The 20,479-nt window shown below is 38.0% G+C and overlaps 1 protein-coding gene across 4 annotated transcripts in view; it reads right to left on the bottom strand.

Annotated features, from left to right (window-relative positions):
- The window catches only part of atxn2 (ataxin 2), a 52,568-nt gene extending 32,304 nt beyond the window's left edge, over positions 1 to 20,264 (bottom strand). For all 4 annotated transcript variants that reach the window (XM_002937696.5, XM_018090560.2, XM_004910507.4 and 1 more), the window contains exons 1-8: positions 19,390 to 20,264; positions 14,591 to 14,624; positions 6,899 to 6,958; positions 6,001 to 6,072; positions 5,565 to 5,715; positions 4,773 to 4,915; positions 2,804 to 2,895; positions 1,858 to 2,055 (exon numbers count right to left, since the gene is read on the bottom strand). In XM_002937696.5, coding sequence (XP_002937742.3) covers positions 1,858 to 2,055; positions 2,804 to 2,895; positions 4,773 to 4,915; positions 5,565 to 5,715; positions 6,001 to 6,072; positions 6,899 to 6,958; positions 14,591 to 14,624; positions 19,390 to 19,478 — 839 coding nt within the window. In that variant the 5' untranslated portion in view covers positions 19,479 to 20,264. The remainder of the gene's footprint in view (positions 1 to 1,857; positions 2,056 to 2,803; positions 2,896 to 4,772; positions 4,916 to 5,564; positions 5,716 to 6,000; positions 6,073 to 6,898; positions 6,959 to 14,590; positions 14,625 to 19,389) is intronic.
- Positions 20,265 to 20,479: the final 215 nt, after the last annotated feature.

Genomic DNA, 20,479 nt, shown 5'->3' with positions numbered 1-20,479 from the left:
CACACACACAAGTATGGGATCAGATATACAGAATCCCATTATCCAGAAAGTTCTGATTTACAGGAAGAACATCCTCTAGAGCAGTGATCCCCAACCAGCGGCTCACAAGCAACATGTTGCTCACCAACCCCTTGGCTGTTGCTCCCAGAGGCCTCAAAAAAGCAGGTGCTTATTTTTGAATTCTTGGCTTTTGGGCAAGTTTTGGTTGCATAAAAACCAAGTGTACTGCCAAACAGAGCCTCTTATAGGTTGCCAGTCCATATAGGGGCTACCAAATAGTCAATCATAGCCCTTACTTGGCACCTCTGGAACCTTTTTTGGAACACTTATACCTGTGAGCAACATTCAACTGAAAAAAAAGGTTGGGGACCTCTGTTCTAGAGGGTTTTTAATCAAATAATTTTTTTAAAAGTAGGTTTCCTTTGTATCTGTAATAAAACATTACCTTTTACTTGACCCCAACTAAGATATAAATTAACCCTTATCAGAGATTAAAAAAAACAAAAAAACCCTATTGGGTTTATGTCATGTTTAAATGATTGTTTAGTAGATTTAAAAAGGGGAACTGTCACCAATACTATAACTGTATTATTGATAGGGAGTGTGATACAGGATTAGTATGTTCCTTCCCTGCCTATTATTGCCTGCAGCATTCAAGGATTTTAGTTATTACGCTTGATCCTAGTCTCATTGCAGCCTATGGAAAGAATAATAGCAGGTTAACTGTCACCCTAAGAAATGATTCAAAATGCTTTTATATTGGGTTTGTCAAGCGAAATAAACTTCACTTACACTATATAAAATATAAATCTTGTTTCCTTTAGGTCTTAGAATTACAGAATCACAGCAAGCAGGCAGCCACCATTTTGTGGGCACTGTTATTAAGCCATGCTTTGTATAAATCCAAAATCTTGTTTATGTGCCAGAAAGTGCCCATGCTACACAATTACACTGAGGAGGGAGGGAGAACACGAGTGCTAAAAGGAAAGTGAAGGCCACTGTCTGCCCCCCTCTATGCCTAAGAATATGGACTAGGGCATCAAGGAAAAAGCAATGGGTTAACAGCACCAGTGATGACTGAAGGATATATAAATTGACACGCCTACTTAAACAAAAAAAAAAACAAACAAACTGAAAATGCACAGCTTGGAAGAGACTTAAAACAGAAGTATAAGTGTGAATTACATACAAATTAGCTGCACACTCATGCATATTTTATTCTAATAAAGGTTGATATAATACCAAGATAAATGTTAGAATTTAGATTTTGGAGACAGGTGTCACATATGGCCATGACTACAGACCAGATTTTAAAAATATATATATATATATATATATATATATATATATATATATATATATATATATATATATATATATATATATATATATATATATATATATATATATATATATATATATATATATATATATATATATAATCAGTCCTGATGGTGTCTGCACTCCAAGGCTTTTAGTATTCTGTGGGGTGCACAGCCAAAATCTGAGTATTTAGCATGAAATAATCCATGGCCGGCACACCCTTAAAATTCAAAAAATTTTTTTATTGAAAACTCATTGTTTAAAAACCAACGTTTCGGTCCTCATTAGGATCCTTGATAAAGGTCCTAATGAGGACCGAAACGTTGGTTTTTAAACAATGAGTTTTCAATAAAAAAATTTTTTGAATTTTAAGGGTGTGCCGGCCATGGATTATTTCATGATATAGATATATATATATATATATATATATATATATATATATATATATATATATATATAATATATATATATATATATATATATATATTTTACACACACACACACACTTAATAGATTACATATTCAAGCTTGTACCTGGTATTCAGCGAGTGCCCTTCTCGTTCCATAAGGCTTCGTTGAACAGCTGTGTACTTTTCCTCCTCTGATCTCTCATCATTTTCCAAGGCAACTCTGGCTTTATACTGGGAACTTGATTCAATTTCTTCAGCTATCTGAGCTGCCCTAGCTTCTCTCTTCAAATATTCTTCTGAATTATCCCTTTCTAATGGAACGCTACAATTTGGAGGTAGAAAAGCAAATTTTATTGCACTCTTATTTGCAAATACTGTGGATAAAAAACCCCGATACATACTAAGTAGAATTTAGGATATGAAATATTAAAAAGACAGAAGAAGAAAAAAAAATCATGTTACATATGGGTCATAAAAAAAAAAAGTGATACATGATAAGACCACATGAAACAGATGCTCTGTTCCAATTAAAGGGACATGGATGCTCTTGTATAATTAAGAATCATGAGTGTCAGTATCACATTTTGCTTAAAAACTTCCCCTAAACCTCTGCCAAGCTGTACTCAGAATAATGGAATGCTTAACATATGTAGGTGGTGAAATTATGAGGTTTTGAGGTATCTACGGGTCTGGTTTAAATATTCCATCTGAATCAGTAGTGTTTTAGACACATTATGAATAAGACTATGTGCAATGACTACATATGGAACAAATAATTCCATGTAAGATTTTACGTGCAAAAACTAATTTAGCCAAATGAAATTAAAAATTGTCAAGACAAGCATCCTTCTACAGCAGCACCACCAAAAATAACATTAAAAATCCTGTATAGTGCATTAAAATAAAAGCAGGAGAAAGCAACTGGGATTACAACACTGAACCATTTGTTCCACAAATCCAGTAATACTAAGAAAACCTTACACCACAATACTGTGAAAATGTAGGTTTGTAGGTTGTCTTGGTTTTCCAGGTTGCCGAGAACCAAACATCAATGTAAAAACAAGACTTACGTGTATGACGACAGACTGCTGTCATAAGTTGACACAACACCATAATTTTCTTCATTGTAGCGAAACATTTCATTTGGATCCCATCCATTTGACTAAAAGACAAAATGTCAAAGGTTTCATAACTGTCCAAAATACTACCCACCAATTGAGGGGTGTGTGCCCCATTTATTGTGCTAGTGTACAATTTCAAAAATTAATGTTTCAAAGGGAACAAACCCTCCCTTTGTCAGGACATAATTCAAGTGCAATAAATGTGCTTAAAATAGTTTATCTGCAGCCAAATTTCAAGAACTATAGGCCCAAAAGTCAGACAAACAATAGAAACTGCTTGGGTTTCAATTAACAGGACCAGGTTATCCCAAGGTAAAACAGATGAAGGATAGCAAGTTATACATTGCAGGTGTGTTGCCATACTATATAATCCGCCACATGTGGTTTTATAAGTGTACAGGTAAGGGATCCCTTATCTGGAAACCCATAATCCAGAAAGCTCCAAAATTATGGAAAGCCTGTCTCCCATAGACTCCATTTTAATCAAATAATTCAGAATTTTAAAACGGATTTCTTTTTTCTCTGTAATAATAAAACAGTACCTTGTAATTGATCCCAACTAAGATATCAATAATCCTTATTGTATGCAAATCAATCCTATTGGGTTTGATTAATGTTTTATTGATTTTTTTTAGTAGGTAATGGTAAAGGTATGGAGATCCAAATTGGTCCCAAGCATACTGGATAACGGGTCCTATACCTGTAAAATTCATTTTAAGATTTCCTTTTTCTCTAATGAAACAGTACACTGTACTTGATCCTAACTAAGACATAATTAATCCTTATTAAAGGCAAAACAACCCTATTGGGTTCAATTAATGTTAAAATTATTTGTTAGTAGACTTAAGCCACAGAGATCCAAATTACAGAAAGATCCCTTATCCGGAAAGCCCCAGGTCCCGAGCATTCTGGATAATAGGTCCTATACCTGTATATATGCTCAAATACGTGTTTTGAAAAACACAAAGTAAAAAACGCCTTGCGTGACCTTGCCCTAAGAATTTTTAAATAAAATATTCTTGTTTCAAAAGCATTTGGCACAGATCAATTCAGACAGTGGGTGGCATATATGGTGAGCTGGCTTGCTTGGTCCACTTCTGTGGAGGACAGTTATATTTTTTCCTGCTCAACGCATCACAGATTCAAGGACATTGTTGAATGTAAACAGTGTTGCAGAGATAGGCCCTCTTTCACAGTATTTGTAGGGTCAAATGTTCTTAAAGTGCTGAAGAGCTGGATGTTACGCTGTCCTCCAAGGGAAGTGTTTATCAAAGAGTTAAAACAGAGCTTACCATAGATTCTCTTGATGATCCCAAACACACCTGTTTATATTCTAAGCATTCCACAAAGAAAGTGGGGCAAAAGTGCCTTCCTTCACCTGAGAAAGGGACTGGGTAACACCTTCCCAAAACGTAATCGGTGTGAAATGTGTCATGCAATATATATATATTTACTTTTTGCTTACAAATGGATTAAATAGTATTATATATTTTATGCATACCATCTGCAACCAGAAGTAGAATGTGTGTGTGCATTTTGCCCTATTTAGAGCGAGAAATACCAACAATCAGATATTTTCTAATTAAAACAAATAGGCAAAAGTTGTTCAGCAGAAGCCCTACTTAATAATGCAATGCTGAAAATGGAGGCCCCTGTGAAGTGATTGGCTCACCTGAAAAATATTGTTTTTTTTTTTTTTTTTTTTTTTAAAGCATACTTTATTCTTAATGGAGAACGTAAACTTGCCTTCACCTTGCACATAGCCACTTTGGAACCATTCTCCCAAGTGTAAAATTAGTGCTGATGCCATAAAGAGGAAGCGGCATGTATGTAACAAGCTTCAGTTACACATTTCAGTCCTTTGCTAAGGTTAATTTCAGAGTACATGCAGATATTCTGTAGTAGAAAAGTTACTTACTACATCAGTTTCTAAAGAATCCAGTTCCTCACTGACAGTAGATGCACTGCTAATGAGATTTTCACCCCCATTCCAGGGCTCCAGATCTTTCTCCTTATGCTCACCATTTAATCTAGAAGCAATACCAGAATCTGTGAACCCATCTGAAAGAAAAAGTGTTCATTATAATCACAATTACATAATGCCCATTTTCCCCCCCACTATCAAAAAAAAAGGAATAAACTATTTATAATCAGTTAAGAGAACCATAGAATGATAATTAAAAATGAATTTGAGAACATTTTTTAAAAAAATGTGGATCACTGCCCTGAATGCTTGTTTTAGCACTGGGAAAATAATGGCTCAAAATCACAAGCGGTTTTTCCTGCCCTCCCCTGTAGTGGAGTTCTTCCACGTCCACTGCAAGGGAGCACAGGAAGAAATACATTCTATTCTTCCATGTGGTGGCTGCACTAAGACATGCACATGTAAGCACCGAACGAGGATGGAACGCAGCATGTAAGTGTTTTGAGGAAGAAATGGTACAAAATAAATGCGATTGCCATCAACTCTGTTCTGTTTAGCCATCTTAGGTTTTGCTTAACGGCAATTAATTAGATAATTTATCACCAACCCACCAAAAGGAATGATATATATTTTTTTAAAAAAATGTAGTACTTTTGAAAATTGTGAAACACAATTTTGCGTAAGAACACTAGAAAATGTTATTTCTTGGTCCTTTATTATATTCAAATTGGGGCTGGGGAAAAAAAAAATGAAAAGTTCTGAATATAATTTAAATATACACAGTACCTCTTCTTGCATAATTCACATCCATATCTTTAAACTGCACCATAACAAAGTCGGATGATTTAAACAATATACTATCCACAATGTCTTCACGCTTTGGCCCCACAATGGATTCTGTAGTTTTCTTATGAGCTGCATCAAGCACCAAATCACACTGAAAAAGTTACAATTGTGTAGTCAGTTAAGTCCCAAACTTTCTGTTCTGGGCATGTGGCAATATCATATTGGGGGGGGGGGGGGTTTAGAGATCTTGGGGTTGTGCTTGTGACATCAGGTGGCAGGGCTTCGGTGTGGAGTTTGGCTGATCGCCGCGTCAATTAAGGAGAGGCCTGTCCAGTTTTACTAATTTGGAATACCAGGCTGTCCCGGTACAATAGTTTCTCCTTAACAGTAACACATACCAACACACCACAGAAAGATTTGTTTGCAGTAAACTTACCTTAGGACTGTAAGTTTTAAAAACACCTTCATATATGCTTCCATTTTTCACAAAAACCTCACATTTTGAGCCCTGTGAGGAGGAGAGAAAGTATTATATTGTATTAGTTTTGTGTGTATAACAAACAGGGCAAGTGAATACAAAACTAGAGGGTTTAACCTCATAACCAATAATTCTTACAGTAAGAACAGAATTGTTGTGCTTTATAATAATTTTTTTTCCCCAGACTTATTGGAGACACATCCCTCCCTTCTCCTACATACCAGGCCATTTGTTTTCTCTTCCCTTTATAAACTAAAGCTCAAGAAGGTGGGTAGAACACATCTTAAAGACAACCATGTCAAATTACACTCACTGACCAAAAGTTCTGCCTGGGGAGGTTTGTCTTTCCCTATGGAAACCATAGAAAAGAATTTTACTTTAAGTACATCGCCTGCAACCCCTATCCTCAAAATCGCAGACGATCAACAATTTTTAGAGCATCACGCGTGACCAACAACGTTCTGCGGTGGAGAGGAGAACCCAGGCCCACAAATGAACACTAATAGAAGTGCAATAAAGGCAAAAAAAAAAAAAATGTGTATACTCCTTTATTGACTGCAGCTCAAACCCACTTCACCCCTCAAAGTATAAAATGGTTTTCTTTTGGTGCAGTAAATTAAGATGCAAAGGATGTCCCTTGTGTTCAGAGATCAACACAGCTGATGGTTATTGACATGGCGTAACCATGCAAAACACATGCATGTGACCACCCATGGCCACTTGTACCAGGAGCAGCATAGCACTCGCTTAACAATTTTAGCCTGGAAGGAGCCAAAATTCTGTTATTTTAAATATAGTTCAGCATACAACCACAGAAACGCAAAGAAAAAAAAAAATTTCTATATAAATAACTTACAACTACTGATGTGAGAATATGGACCAGTCTCATATTTGCATAGATACCATCAAAAGATATCTGAAAAGGTAAAAAACAAAAAGAAATATTAATATATAATTACGGTACTAAAACAGTGCAATTTGATCTTTATCTAGCCAAAAATTCAACCCTGTATTGTTATTGTTGCCACCAAATCAGATAATCTGTTCCATGTAATACACTAATGGGGTTATGTAGAATTTACCGGTCACCTGTTTAAAATCAAATATCTTATTGTCGCAATGGTCACTGCATGTAATGGGGGGGGGGGGGTTAGATATTAAATGTCAAAGATAAACTAAACTATAAAATATGCGTGCTTTGATGGTTTCCTTTCCTGCTTTTTTAAGAGAAATGATGTAGGTCACTGTCTTGTTTAATTGCAAACCCAAGAACACAGAGAAAGCATCTCCTTCAGATGACATTTTTGTTAGCTACCTTACTTCCTTACAAGAACATGTTATCCTGTTTTAACAGAAAATCCCTTTTATCAAATTTGATAAGGGAACATAGACACCATGGCAGACAACTCAACTTCTCTGTGGGTCAGAGAACACAAAAAAAAAAAACTACAAAACACAAAAAACTACAAGTCCTCCATCACCCTATAAAAAAAAAAAAAAAACACACACACACCCTGGGATCCTGAGAATTCCAAACATCAACCTGGCATAATCAAGTGTTTCTAAATTGAAGATCAGGCTGTAACCTTGCTGAGTGGGTAAATAAAAGATATATTCCGGTATACCCAAGATGCTTCATTCTACTGTAGCAGACACATACCCAAAAGCAATGTTCAAATAATGGAGAGCCCTCTTTATCCCATTTATGGCATAAACAGAGTAGCTTCCTAACCCTTTGTAAGACAATAACACAACATTAAAGGGGTTGTTCAGCTTTAAATTAAAATCTAATATGATGCAGACATTGATATTCTGAGGCAATTTGCAATTGGTTTTCTTTTTTTTCCAGTTATTTAGCAGCTTTCCAGTTTGGAATTTTAGTAGCTATCTGGCTGCTGTGGTCTTGTTTACCTTAGTAACCAGGCAGTGGGTTAAATGAAAGACTGGGATATGAATGGGATAGGGTCTGACTAGATAAGATAATAGAAACTAACAATATTACTACATTCGTCAGCACACAGAGCAATAGTTTTTGCCTGCTGGGGTCAGTCAGATCTGGAAAAATGCAGAAGTGGAAGGCAAATAGGTGAAAACTATAAAAATAAAATAAAAATATACGAAATAAAAACAAAGACCAGTTGTTAGGAAAAAGTAGATTCTATAACATACTAAAAGCTAATGTAAAGGTGAACTGTATCATCTGTATCGGTATCATTTACGACTGCAGCTTGCAAAGTGCAGATTTAAAAGCACGGCATGTTTTAACCACAATTCCAGCATAACGAAACCAAGGTGGCAATGCGCCTAATGCAAATCTGTCCGACACTACGCAAATTGGATGCAGCTGTGTGGGAAACCTCTAGTGTTCAGATGTTGTCATTGCCATGAGCGCCTGATGCTTTAGGTGCAAGTTCAAAGGGTCAACTGACTGAGGCCAGTGTGGGAACTCGAGTCAAATTAAAAAAAAAAAAAAAAAAATTTCAAAATCAATCTGGGGGTGGACATCCAACATGAAAAAAGTGCCACCACACTGTAGTAAAACCATGTTTACAGCGAGCTTCCTTGTGCTAAGATACTGGCTTTCACTGCTTTAGAACACCAGATTTGGCCAATAAAGATGGGGAAATAGTCAAAACCCCCTCCCAACTGACTTATAAAAGATTTCAGGATTAGTCTGAAGTGGAAAACACATACAATTCCTCAGGTCACCAGGAGGACCAAGATCTCCACTCATGCCTCGCAAAGGCAGGAACTTTCAAAATTTCCTTTAACTCTTTTACTGCCAACGACGTATGGGATACACCGTGGCAGTAAAAGGGCTTAAATGTCGTTGGCATTTAAGGGCTGCTCTCTGCAGCAGCGGCATGTGCATGGGCAATGTGCCAGGTGGGCTGTCATGAGGGTCCTGCGAGACGATTGCTCGCAGGACCCTCCAGGAAGCAGCAGACGCGATCGCATCGCGTCTGCTGCTTCCTACTTCCCCCAGGAACGCCGGCCCACTGAGGAGGCGGCGATCGGATCTTCATTTACACGCTTACACACATTTATACACACAGCACACATTTTAGCAGTTTTTTTTTGTTGTTTTTTTTATTTTTCACACTTTTATACACACTTACACACATGTATACACAAACACTTTAGGGTTTTTTTTGTTTTGTTTTTTTTTTCATTTTACCACTTTGTTTTTAGTTTCTTTTACCTAAAAACGGTTTATTTTGACAGCGTGACTATTGGATCAGATATTCTGACCACTAATTACACTGTCATGTGACTTATTTTGTTGTTTCATTGATTTGCACAATTTTTGTGGTTTTATCGCATTTTATCCCTGTATAAGTGTTCGTAATCTGTTTTTAGCGTAGCTTTGCCAGGTGTAACTTTGCCTATTTTGAATTCATCAGAATGTGTACTTTCCACAAATATATGGTTTTCTGGGGGTCTGTGTATAGTTAGGGGGGGGTTACTGCACATAATACGCTGTCGGGGGGCTCTGTGTGCAAAAGCGGAGTTGGCAGGCGAGAAATCCATATGCGCTATTTTCATTTCGGGGCCAGTACATACCGCAGACTTTGGTATATCTATGCATATTGGGCATCAAACTGTTCAGTAGGCCTTAGGTGTTCCTATTTGGGGTGACTTGCCTTTGTATGCAAGAAATTGTGTGAGATAAATGCGGCAAATTGCAACATTTTTAGGTGATTTTCTGAAATGTCATAAAAACCAATAACTTTAGGAAAGCTTTGCAGATTGGTACTTTGGTGTAGAAAGGACTCTTTACCCTTGTTGGATTTGTCAGAATGTGTACTTTCCAAAAAATATATGGTTTTGCGGGGGTCTCTGTATAGTTAGGGGAAGTTTTGGCACATAATACACTGACAGGGGGCTCTGTGTGCAAAAGCTGAGTTGGCAGGCGAGAAATTCATATGCGCTATTTTCATTTTGGGGTCAGTATATACCGCAGACTTTGGTATATCTATGCATATTGGGCATCAAACTGTTCAGTAGACCATAGGTGTTCCTATTTGGGGTGATTTGCCTTTATCTGATCTTTATCAAGAAATTGTGAGAGATAAATGCGGCAAATTGCAACATTTTTATGCGATTTTCTAAATGTCATAAATCTGCAAACTTAACTTTACAGATGTGTACTTTCCAAAAATAAAAATAATATTTCCAAAAACTTTCTGGGGTGAGTGTACTTTTTTTGTAGCATTATCCCACATAAAGGATGTAAATGTGTCGATTGTGCAGGAGCTGAAATGATACATCATATGGGGGTATGTTCCCATTGGGGCCCCTACATGCCACATACTTAGGTAAACCTATACATATTGGGCATCAAACTGTTCAGTGGACCCCTGGCGTTCATATTTAGGGTGTTTTATCTTGGTACTTAACACTATGTAGGAGATAAGATGCTGCGAAGTGGAAGCTTTGAGGGGATTTTTGGAAATGTCATCAAAATTGCTAAATTTAGAAAAGCTGTATGGCTTGGTACTTTGGAGTAGAAAGACATGGGTACCCATTATAGATTCGGGGGAATGTGTACTTTCCAAAAATATATGACTTTCTGGGGTGAGCGTACTTTTTACTAGCTTTATCCCACATATAAATGATGTAAATGTGTTGATTTTGCAGGAGCTGAAATGACAGAAATGATAGATCATATGGGGGTATGTTCCCATATGGGCCCCTACATGCCACATACTTAGGTAAACCTATACATATTGGGCATCAAACTGTTCAATGGACCCCTGGCGTTCATATTTAGGGTGTTTTATTTGGTTACTTTATGACCTGTAGGAGATAAGATACTATAGACTGGAAGCTTTGAAGAAATTTTTTTTAAAAAAAATCAAATTTTGATAAAAACCAATAACTTTAGGAAAGCATTGCGACTTGATAGTTTGGAGTAGACAGACAGTTGTGCCTATTCTGTATTCCCCAGAATCTATTCTTTCCAAAAATGTACAATTTTCTGGGATAAACCTTCTGTTACTGGAATTTTTGGCCTTGAAATCTAAAGTATGCCGCTTTCTGGAGCAGTGCTCTGGAAATTTGGTAGTGTACTGCTGGGAGTTTTTGACCTATACAAGTGACAAATCTCCATAAAACTATATATATTTGGTATTGGCACGTTCAGGAGACATGGGACTTTCCAAATCAGTTTTATATATATTCACGCATAAAATAATTTTTGTTTCTAGTATGTTTGTTTATATTATGGAAAATTTGATTTTTGATTTGATTTGATTTTTTTGCATTTTTAGACATTTAGAAGCCTATATCTTGTTACAGAATTGGAATTACACAAAAATTCTACCATATTTTGAAAGCTTAGGTTGTTCTGAAAAAACAATATATTGTTTTCCTGGGTAAACTAAAAGCCCCCCCGAGGAAAGGCCCCTAAAGTGAAACAGTGCAAAATGTTCAAAAATGTCTGGCAATACAAGTTCCGCTTTGACCAAAACAGCTGGCAGTAAAAGGGTTAATGTATTATAATTTAATCATGACACATTATCACCAAAAAATTTTTTTTACAGAAAAAGTTGAAATTTCAAGTGTCTCTTTAACAATGCAAAATGTTCCCTAACATTAAAGGAAATATCAACCCCCCAACCAATAATTTTATCAGAGAAATGCCTTACAGAACTCTTTAAATACCTGCCACTCCTGTCCCTCAGAAGCAAACACTGAAGCTGCAGCGATCCCTTGGAGTTTCTCTCACTGCAGAGCTGGGTAACCCCCTCTCCCCCCTCCCTTCAGAATCTCCTTGTCTGCCTGGCTTGGTGCACATGCCCAGTTCCAAGCAGTTTTAATGAGCATGCTCACTTGAGATGAATCTCTTCTCTACACAGCAGACAATTGAACTCTTTAACCACGCCCACAGTCAATCCTCCAATAAGCCGATCGCATAGGCAGTTGCTATACTAACTCTGCCTTTGTAAACAAAAGCTCTCTGCTCCCTCTTTTGGAACACGTTCTTCTGATTGCAGGCAGGAAAGTTTAACTTTTCACTGCTGAATCTGATCTGCAGGTATTTTATAAGTGAGTCTTGCAAGCTTAAACAGTGTTTGCTGACATACTTAAGCAATGTACACTTCATTCCAGTTTAATTCTATTGTTGTTTAATGCCCTAACAGTTTCATTTTAAGGAAAAAACTGTCTGTACAACTTTGTTTAAAAAAAAGCAGAAGCTTGAAAAAAAAAAAAAAAAAAAAAAAAATCCTTGAAGAGGTCAGGCGCGCGCTCTTGATTATGTCACCAGACAAAATGGCCGCCAGGTGACACGCAAAATGGAGCAGAAAAGAATACGGTGGTGCAGGCTGTAGGAGGAGATTGTCTGACGAAGGGGCGTGCCCCTGAAACGTTACATGGTTTGCTACTATTAAAATCAGCAGGGTTTATCCCGCTAAAACAATTCCTGTTGTGCCGGTATTTTGTGCTATTTTGGAGATTGAGGGAGCAGCACTTATGCCATTTAAGTGGGGGTAAGGCGTCCATTAGAAGTGAAATTAAAATTAGGGTTGACATCTCCTTTAAGAATGCAAAAAAAAACTATTGGTACATACTACAGGTATAGGAACGGTTATCCAGAAAGCTCGAGACCTGGGGTTTTCCAGATTAGGGATCTTTCCGTAATTTGGATCTCCATAACTTATGTATTTTAAAAACCATTAAAATATTGAATAAACCCAATTGGCTTGTATTGCCTACAATAAGGATTAATTATATCTTTGTTGGGATCAAGTACACGGTACTGTTATTATTACAGAGAAAAAGAAAATCATTTTAAAAAATTATAATTATTTGCTTATATGGAGTCTATGGGAGATGGCCTTTCTGTAATTCGGAACTTTCTGGATAACGGGTTTCCAGATAAGGGGGTACCATACCTGTAAAACAACAGAATACGGCATATTTTATATTCCAAAGCCAAAAATCCTGGAACATTAGGTTTACCCCAGGAAACACAGTAGTTTCCATAAAAATTTCTGAAAATTAGAAAAAAAAAAAAAAACGCATCTCCCAGAAAACCCAATTTCCAGAAAATATATATTCTGTTGAATCTAACAATTTATCCCATTATATGCCCCACATGCCATAACATTTCAGCATAAAACTTTCTAAATATGTATGTCATGGGCCTACTGAACAGTTTGATGTCCAAAACGCATAGATTTACCAAGTTATGCGATGTACAGAGGCACACAAATGAAAATAGTGCATATGAATCTTTATGTCTGACACTGGCTGCTGCAATATTAGTACAGAGAACCCTAGAAAACCAGATATTTTCCAAAAGTACACATTCTGACAAAACCAAAATGGGTAAATACATCTTTCTACTGCAAACTACCAAACTGCATAGCTATGCTAAGTTTTTATGAAATTTCTGAAAATTACCACAAAGCATGCATTTTACCCCATTATATAACGTGCACATAACGTATATTGTAATTTGCCAACATCAATCGTTCTAAATATGAATGCCAAGAGTCTGTTTAACAGTTTGATGCCCAATAGGCATAGATTTACACACCCCCAAATGGATAAAAAGCAGACAATTTCCATGGGTACAAACAATGTGAAATCCAATAAAACCACTAAAAATCAATGCTTTTTTTTTTACCTAGTGTAATCAGCAGTCAGAATCACAGTTTGAATATTTTAGCTGACAAATACAGTTTATGAACAGAAACAAACCAACACCATCTATGCAGAATTGAAAATCCAATAAATGCATACAAAAGCTATTGCACAGTGCATTCAGCAACTACACTAGCCACAATGGCAATAAATCAATGTTTTTAGGCAAAAAAAAAAAAAAAAAACCCACAAAGAAATAAAACAAAAAAAATGGTGTGTATGTGTACACCTGGAAAATTGTGTGTTGTGTGCATGTGCCGTGGGATGTGTAAAAGCTCCCCGATTCGAAAAAAATGCATTAGTGTGTAGGTAAACTTAAAGGGATTCTGTCATGATTTGTATGGTGTGTAGGCAGCCATCTCAGTGCATTGTGCCAGAGTCTGAGCTTTTAGAAGGAGCCAGTGCTACATATTGGAACTACTTTCAGGTAACCCACTCCCATGTAACTGGAGGAGTCCCAAGCCAGACTTGGATTTCTTACTACTGAGTGCTATTCTGATATCTACAGGGAGCTGCTATCTTGCTCCCTTCCCATTGTCCTACTGATCGGCCGCTGGGAGGGGTGATGTCACTCCAACTTGTAGCTCAACAGTAAAGTTTGACTGAAGTTTATCAGAGTACAAGTCACATGGCTGTGGCACCCTGGGAAACGAAGAATATGGCTAGCCTCATGTGAAATTTCAAAATTTAAAAAAAAAAAAAAAATGTAATAAATAATCTGTTTGCGCTCCTAAAAAACAAATTTCAATGCAGGATTCTATTGGAGAAGCTCTATTAACTGACACATTCTGAAAACACATTTCCTATTATAGAATTCTTTTAACAATTTGGAACAGAAAAATAATTTTTTATACAGGAGAATAAAAAAAATTGTCGTGGACTAGTCATTACTTACCGATTGAGGGGGCCCTTTTCCACTACTCCGTCCTCTAAAAAAAAATAAAAAATAAAAATAAATCACAATTAATGTTTGGACGTAGCAAACATTTTTTAATGTTGACTTAATAATAACAGTTAAACTTTTCCAAAATCTTGTCTACAATAAGGTCATGAATATGAACAGTTCCTAAGTATCGTCTGCAACCAATGTTTCCTCTAATTTCTTCCAGTAAATGTGCACAAAAACTGATGGAATGCAACTGTATTCACAATGTGAGTGTACATAGAAAATTTGCAGATTTATGCAGATTAAAAAGATGCATATATATGAACACTATTGCAAATGGTTTACACAATACTACAAATAAGTTCAAGATAAACTACCCCTCTAAGCACAGTATTTAAATAAAATGGTATGGAAGCATTTCAGGAGTAATTATTAAGTATGCATAAACATTTCCTTATTTGCTTGAGATGATGCTTATACAGGTATGGGACCGGTTATCCAGAATGCTTGGGACCTAGGGTTTTGCGGATAAGGAATTTACGTAATTTGGATCTCCATAACTTAAGTCTGTTAAAAATCATTTAAATACTGAATAAACCCAACAGGCTTGTTTTGCCCCCAATAAGGATTGATTATATCTTAGTTGGGGTCAAGTACAAGGTACTGTTTTATTATTACAGAAAAAAAGGAAATCATTTTTAAAAACTTGAATTATTTGCTTAGAATGGAGTCTATTGGAGATGGCCTTTCTGTAATTCTGAACTTTCCAGATAAGGGGTTTCCGGATAAGGGATCCCATACATGTATTAAAATTTTAATTTCTAGACTGTTCCCCTTTAAGGTGGTTTGTTAACACAAAAAATAGCTTAAACATTATATTCAAAGGAGGCTTGCATTCACTTTCTAGAAGACTCATTGCAGCTTTGGCAAACTAAAAGGCTTATAGTTCCAAAAGCACTAGCAATTACACTCAACAACGTAATATTAGTTTCCTTATTTGCATCTGATCATCTTTACACTATCTCTCAAACAACCTCCTATTTGCTTAGGGTACTGGCAGGCAGGACATTTTGTTGCCCATGCTTAATCCTCTCCAGGATGAAAAAAAAAGTCAGAAGTTACATCCCTACTGGTCTTAATATATATTGCCAGAGGTAAAACGTATGCATCGATCAGTCACATGTCATCAGTTGCTGAGGTTACTTCTGCCAACCAAACTATCCATGTTTTACCACTGGGGATTTACTATTAATGCCAGTTGGAACATAACTTCAAACACTCATACAGGAAATTAAAGTGGGCAACATAAAGTCCTATCCTATGATCACTGACCAAACCAGATGAAAATGCTCCTAGTAACGCACTCTTTTCTGCTGATTCATTGCACATGCTCTGGGCTGCTCTCAGTTGACAGAGCTTAGGGACTGACATTCAGTTCACAGTATATATGTCACAATATAAGGCTGATTAGTAGTTATATCAGATTCACATTACAAGGTAGCTCAGTTCAATCTGCATCAGAATTTACTAATCAAGCCAGCCTCATCATGTTCTATAATAGGGGAACCTCATTTTCTGCGTGATGTTACGAACCATGAGCTTGGACTTTTTTTTTTTTTAAAAAGGAGAAAGGAAAGGTTCAACCATTGGAGGTGCTAAATGTTAGACACCCCCAGTGACTTATCCCTTACCCAATACCCCGTAGCAGTGCTTCTGCTAGCAGAAAACTGTATAAAACAGGAGTAATTCTGTGCAAGCAATCCTCTTCCTCCTCCTTTCATCACACCAGGTGTGCATGTGCAGTAGAGCAAAAAGCTCAAAAAAAACGAAAACAAAAAAAAAAAAAACAGCTTTTCTACCCTACTGCGCATGTGTCAGCCTTGGGAAGAGGATCATTCACTTTCAAGTACCACCCAGCCGGTGCAGTTTTATGATAACAGGAGCACTAGCCAAGCGTGTCAGGTTAGTTCCTGCCTAACATTTGGCACCCCCAGTAATTGAACCTTTCTTTCTCCTTCAATAGAAGACATGCTGTGTCACTGACATTAACAAAATTGCCTTACAAAATCCAAGCTGCTATACACTATGCATCAATCATATTTGTCCCTACAATGGAAGAGCTTCCTCACATTAATGTTATTTAATTTGTCCTTTAATTGTGTGTGCCTCCAAAGTATAGAGGCAGGTGACTGGTTTTCTTTTGCCTTGAGTCTAAAATTGTTCTAGTGAAGTGGTTGTCAAACTTTTTCAGCTGAAACCCCACATTTGGTTGGGGTATACCTGCTATTAAAAGCAGTGTCTACCGGTTCTTTCTATCCTCTGCCCTGGTGGCTCTGACTCTTGAAACAACAGATAGACAGAACTGACTTGCTGGAGGAGCCTGGCACTTGCAACATTGTTTAAAAGAACAACCAGGAGTTCAGCAAACGCTGCTTTCTATAGCAATTACAAATAACTTTTAAAGCACTAATAATTTGTAATAAATTGGATTTATATTGGATTTAATATTGGAAAGTTGCTTAGAATTAGGTTCTCTTTTATTAGGTTGACATGTCCTTTAAAGGACAAGGAAAGGCTAAGTCACCAGCCCGGGGTACCTGTAGCGAGCGCTTCCTCCTTCCTGCTTCGTTCTGCCGAAAATTCCTGGGACAATCGCATGCGCAGTAGAGTGAAAAGCCGACTTTATAAATTAAGTTCGGTTTCTCACTCTACTGCGCATGCGCGCGAGAGAAGCCGGAAGGAGGAAGAGCTGCAGCTACCCCGGGCTGGTGCTGTTCTCTCTGTACAGGGGCACCAGCCCGGGGTATGAGGTAGGCGATTTAAGTCACTTGGGGGTGCCTAACATTTTGGCACCTCCAAGTGACTTAGCCTTTCCTTCTCCTTTAAGCTATAGAAAGTAAGTAACCTGCTGTGGCACTTCATGAGCTCTCAAAAAAAAAAACAACCATGGTGATTTCTCAATGAAATAAGCATTTCTAAAGTTAGGTATATTTCCTAAAAATGATTGAAAAAAAAAATACATAAACACAACTGGGTTAAGAAAACATTTGCAATTAAAGTTATAATTAAAAGCTGCTTTTACATAAAAGCTATTCAGGTGAATTTGAGATTGAGATTCAAATAATAAATTACATATAAAGCACACAATTATACAAAAATATATATTGCAATATAAAAAATATATATTACTACTCAAAGTATATATTGGAGGTTTTTAAAAATGTAGGATACCTAATGTCAGTTCATAGCTTCCATTACCCAAGTATTTTAAAAGCCATTTAGTTCTGGCAACAGATCTTTTTGCTCCACATTCATCCAGAAAACTACCGATTAAAGAACAGTCAGACAGAACATTAGAAAGTCTAAGACAAAGATTTAACAAACCATTGGAGGAGTAAAGGAAAAGCAAGGAAAGCACACTACACAATGAATTAACTCGGCAATCAGTAGGAAAAAAAAATAGAATGTCAGCATTCCAATGAAACGGTCACTGTGCACTTAAGCAACTTAAAGGTCAAACTGTGCTGCCCATGTCCAAATACTGAGACATTTAAACACTGATTCCAACAAAAAACAGGTCCAGAATCATATTTGTATTCACTAAGGAGGATGGGATATGTATTATGGTCTTACACTATAAATGGCTAAGTCAGAGTTGCAAACCAATTAGCATATGTGCTATATAAAAGCATTTAGCTATGGCAGAACAAAGCAGAGTAAAGCAATCAAGGAGGAAGAAACAGGGGTTAAGGCTGAAGGAAATATTAAGTATCCTCTAAGATGCAACACATAACCAGCATACATGCCCTGTCTGGTGTACAAGAGAAGTGCAGATATTTTTATACCTTATTTAAACCTGCTTCCCTGCCACAAAGCTAACTGGACAGCACATGAAACATTTGTCCAACATACGGAATAGGAGAAACAGACGGTAGCGTCATTTATTCTTACAATGAAGGACGATTCAGCGAACTGATTGGAATCAGCATAATGAGTTTTCAGAGCTTATAGGGTTATTCTTCATGTTAATATATCAGATGACATATTTAAGGAATATTGAGCAGGGCCCTCTTCCTCTACCAGTATCAGACTGCAACTGGTTGATGAATACACCCTTCTAATGTACTGTGCTACAGAATATGTTAAACTTTATAAATGTGATACTATTTATTACATTAGGAACATAGGAAATAGGCAATTGGGAAGGTGGCAGGCTGTGACCTCTGCAGCACTTGTCAATGCAGCGCAGATTGTTGCCCGTGTGCACCACCCCGGAGCACTAAACACACTCACTTCGCAGACTCGTTGATAAATAGCCTTATTATTCCCAGATGTCATATTAAGTGAATGCTTCCACATATGTGGCATGGGGGCAGCAGCATGGCAGCGTTCCAGCTACGCGTTATACCCATCCCTACAGCCGGGCACTGACAGGCTTTACAACCCGGGGCACGGAGGGCCACCCCGAGTTACTAGATAGCTTCCAAATCCAAGCACCGTAGTAGCTTTCACCACAACGTGTGGGAGTTGCAGCTCAGCAGCAACTTGTAGAGACTTCCAACCCGTGTGCCTCCATTTGCTAACGCTGTGAGTTGCAGAGCCTAAGGCTCCCCCAGCGAGGCCTGCGCCCATCCAGCTCCTCTCCATACACATCGCCCCGTAAGGTTTGGGGAGTTGTAGTTGAGAGAACACTGCTGTATGGCGCTGCGGGCCTTGCCAGTAGTGAAGGTGAGGCCTACAGCCCAGACCCCCTCCTCCGTCACCCGCAACGCCCTTTGCTATCATGGCTTCCGCGGGACATGACCCACCTGCCCATATTCTGCCTTCCTCCTCCAGCAGCCGGGACGCTGCCCCCACCGGGCTTCCTGTTGTTACCGGCCTGCTGCTTCATGGACATGACGGTCCCATATACAAGCGGAATTCCAGCAGCTGACGAACCAAATAATAAAAAAAGAGAATCCGCGACTTGCTCTCTTGATTAAAATGCTACGGAAACAGGTTAAAAAAAACAAGCAAAACCAGTAGTGGGCTTAACACCCGGGGAAAGCCGCAGTTTAGCAGTAAGGCCTACGCCGGGTATGGATAATACCGGTGCGGGATGAAATCTCCACGGTTGCCACAGCCGAGTAAGACCAAAACAGTCTAAGGAGAACGGGCCCGCGGACGAATACGAACCATTTCACGACATCCGCCGGGTCTCATTTCCACCTCTATTTGTACTCACTAACACCAAAACCATCTGTTTTAAAATCACTCTTGCTGTTCTAGCAGCTCTGACGTCTTGGGGTTCGGTGGGATTCGGAACAGGTAAAACAGGAGATCTCAATCAGGAACTATTTACAGGAAGTCGGAGGGATATAAAGATAGGGCGGAGAGAGTTAGAATAGCACGTGAGCCGGTTAGTGGTACTGCTGTAGAGCAGGAACACAGGGAGGGAGACAATGCGGTGTATTGGCAATGACCTTACTCTCATAGCAGCTTTCTGTACGTGTGCGACTGCACGGCTTCTGCGTCGTGTGTTTGGCTGGCATTAGGTGTACATGTACCAAGCTTTACACGGCCTATAAATGGCTGCCTATAGAGCAAGAGCTGCGTGTTAGGCGGCTGTGAGATGGAACGGTGCACAGGCCGGTTTGATTTTTCTACGCATATATCAGTGGCTGTATATTAAGCTGCTGAGGGGGTGGGGGTCAGTGGCAGCTAAGAAGTATGGGGGGGGGGGGGGGTTGAACGGTAGCAATACCTGTTTAGTTTATATTATCCTTTATGTAGCACGCTTTGTAGCTATCATTTTTAAATAATTAATTAAATAACATTGTTATTTCTTATACATATGGGGGGAGGGGCGATATTCAGATGCAGGCCTATTTATAAGGGCTATAATTAGACATTACTTAC

Source organism: Xenopus tropicalis, chromosome 1, assembly GCF_000004195.4.
Source record: "Xenopus tropicalis strain Nigerian chromosome 1, UCB_Xtro_10.0, whole genome shotgun sequence".
Taxonomy (NCBI): domain Eukaryota; kingdom Metazoa; phylum Chordata; class Amphibia; order Anura; family Pipidae; genus Xenopus; species Xenopus tropicalis.
Note: the sequence above shows the minus strand (reverse complement) of the source record. Positions and strands in the feature narration are given on the sequence as shown.